General features: G+C 40.6%; 1 protein-coding gene across 1 annotated transcript; it reads left to right on the top strand.

The window, feature by feature from the left end:
* The first annotated feature begins 276 nt into the window (after positions 1-276).
* On the top strand, positions 277-843 carry LOC135218915 (uncharacterized). The gene has a single exon (XM_064255358.1). It carries the CDS (start codon positions 277-279, stop codon positions 841-843), a length of 567 nt encoding a protein of 188 aa, XP_064111428.1.
* The last annotated feature ends 2,094 nt before the right edge of the window (positions 844-2,937 follow it).

Raw genomic sequence — 2,937 nt, forward strand, 5'->3', positions numbered from 1 at the left:
TAGTATGTATTGATCTGGAGAAGGCATATGATCGGGCACCTAGGCAAGAACTGTGGAGATGTATGAGAGAGAAGGGTGTTTCAGAATAGTATGTTAAAGTGGTCCAGGATATGTATGCAGAGGTTACCACTCAAGTAAGGAGTACTGTGGGGACAGCCAGAAAAATTTAGTGCAAGAATTGGTTTACGTCAAGTTTCAACTCTGTGCCCTTACATCTTTGACCTTGTGATGGATGTTATTACATCAGATGTCAGCAAAGAAGTCCTGTGAAGTGTGATGTTTGCTGATGTTGTTTTGGTGAACCTGACTAGGGAAGGGGTGGAGATAAAACTAGAATTGTGGAGACATGCACTTGAAGATCGAGGTTTAAGGATAAGCAGAGCTAAGACAGAATATCTGTGGATGGGAGAGGAAGGCAAAGAGGGTGCAGTTAAATTAGATTTAGACAACGTCAAGAGGGTTACCACTTTCAAGTACCTTGGGTCCTGTGTGATGAAGGAGGGAGGCATGGACTCGGAAATAAACCACAGGATACAGTGTGCTAGTATGAATTGGAGGAGATCAATAAGAATGTTATGCATCAAGTGGATTAGTGCAACAGTAAAAGGAAGCTTTTATAAAAGTGCAGTGAGACCAGCGATGGTATATGAGGCTGAGGCGTGGTCAGTGAAGCAGGCTCAAGAAAGGAAGTTAGAAGTGGCAGAGATGAGGATGATGAGATGGATGTGTGGAGTCAAAAGAAGGGATTGGATCAGAAACGATTATATTAGAGGGATAGTCACAGTGGAGAAGCGTCAAAGAAGATTCAGTATAGAAAATTGCAGTGGATTGGTCATGTCATGAAGAGAGAGGAGGATCATGTGTGTAGAAGGGTCATGGACATGGAGGTGGTTTGGTAGGAGGAGGAAGGGAAGGCCAAGATTCAGAAGGAAAGATAACGTAGCAGATGGCATGCGGGAAAAATGGTTAAAAGAACAGTATACGCAAGATAGAAGAAGATGGAGAAGGCTTTCACATAACAGCAACCCCATATAGAGATGGATGGAGGCTGAAGACAAGATAAAATATACACACACACACACACACACACACACACACACACACACACACACACACACACACACATATATATATATATATATAATATATATATATATATATATATATATATATATATATATATTTCCCCATTTTACCACTCAGTAACGTAAATTATAAATGAACAAGCGCGAGGTGTGTCTTTCTCTCTCTCTCTCTCTCTTCGAAATGAGCTTCTCTCTCCTCTCTTGTTCTGCCGCTGCCCGTCTTTCCAGAAGCTCCCAAAAGACAAGAATTAATCAAGAACCCGTATGAGGGCATACGAAGTTAATAGAAGTCACCGAGAGAGTAGCAGGCTCAGATGTGCCCCACTCCCAGTGAAAGCAACTGCTCTTCATCTGCTGAGCTGCCCTTCTTGTTCCTTGTGTTCCCATGTGGCTGCAATCTGGACCCTGCCTGATGGCATTGGAGTGTAATCTCCCTTCCTTCATCGGCGCCCTTTAAGAAGCGGAGACGGTAAAGTACGGGTGTAGTTGGCAGTCATTTCGGTCTCTTTTACTGAATTTTTCCCATTTATGTGCCTGTGCTAACCTTCATAGCTATCCTTTGTCATCCCCCGACAGCCGTGCTCCCGTTCTATGAAGCCAACTAATTAAAGTGCTGTGGTTCCCTTGTATGTGAATGACCTCGTGTTATTAGCAATTGCTAAGAGAATTTACTAAGAGAGATAACGTAAGTCGGTGTCTGCGTTTCACACCCTCCTATTCAATACAGTAACTTCCTGTAAAATAATTCAGTCATTTCTTGCCCTTTGAGTGAATTTTGGAAACGTAAGATTTATATTAAGCAAGTATGAAGAGTTGGCGACATCACCACATTTGATCAGTCCTTTGTGTGTCACACGTGTGTTGATAGAATTTCAGTGCTGCAAACAACTGTTTTCTCATGACTGATTTACACCTACGCACTTTTGTGGTGCGGGCTGGTACGGCGTGGGACCGCAAGAAACCGTTACAAACCGTACTATAAATGCACCAAAAGCGCGCCGCCTCGCGACACCACCCGGATTTTAAATCATTTCAAATTTTTGAGCGGCGTCTGGCGGGTTGATGAAGTCGCACGAGGCCATATGCGGTGTGGAGCGGCCTCGCAACACACCACACGTGGTGCGATGTGGTGTGACGTCATACCACCCGCGAGGGAGTGTTACGGCGCCATGCGAAGGCCGTGCGGTGCCCTTACGGCGCCTTCATACACGATTAATAAATGCTGCGCACATGTTGCAGGGCGTACGTGCGGCGTGTTACGGCGTCTCCCTAGGTAGATTTTTTTTTTTTTTCTCTTTTTTTTAGGTTAACCTCAATACTTTTTTTTTTTATTAAGAAATATTACTTTACAAAATTGTATTTTACAATTTTGTATATACATTGTGAGATCTATGTATTATAATATAAAAATATTACAATTTATTATTTTTCTAAATGTTTTTAAATTAGAAACATACTGGTTCGTGAAAATTTTGTTAACATTAGACTTAAATCCTATAATATTTACATTAAATGTATTTAACAGTCTATTCTTTATACATTTAATAATTTGCTGGTCAGTACTTATTCCCAAATATCTTGCCATCCATATTCTTGAAATATAAATTGCTATTATTACCATTGCAGTATTTTCATCACTTTTTGAGTTTACTTCAAAATGTAGTTTTAAAATCCTTAACCTGCTATTAGTTTTTAATTTACAACATTTTCTAAGCAATTCGAATACCCAGGACAACAAATTCTTAACCAAAGGACAGAAATATATCATATGCATATTAGTTTCTATGCATCCACAACCGCATTCCTTAACATCTTTTATTTTCATCATGGGTAGCCTATCATTTGTACTTAA

This window comes from Macrobrachium nipponense, chromosome 1 (assembly GCF_015104395.2).
Source record: "Macrobrachium nipponense isolate FS-2020 chromosome 1, ASM1510439v2, whole genome shotgun sequence".
NCBI classification, from domain to species: Eukaryota; Metazoa; Arthropoda; class Malacostraca; order Decapoda; family Palaemonidae; genus Macrobrachium; species Macrobrachium nipponense.

Bases quoted from the DNA above. Each gene is read 5' to 3' on its own strand.
- LOC135218915 (XM_064255358.1), top strand. From the start codon at position 277: ATGTTTGCTGATGTTGTTTTGGTGAACCTGACTAGGGAAGGGGTGGAG.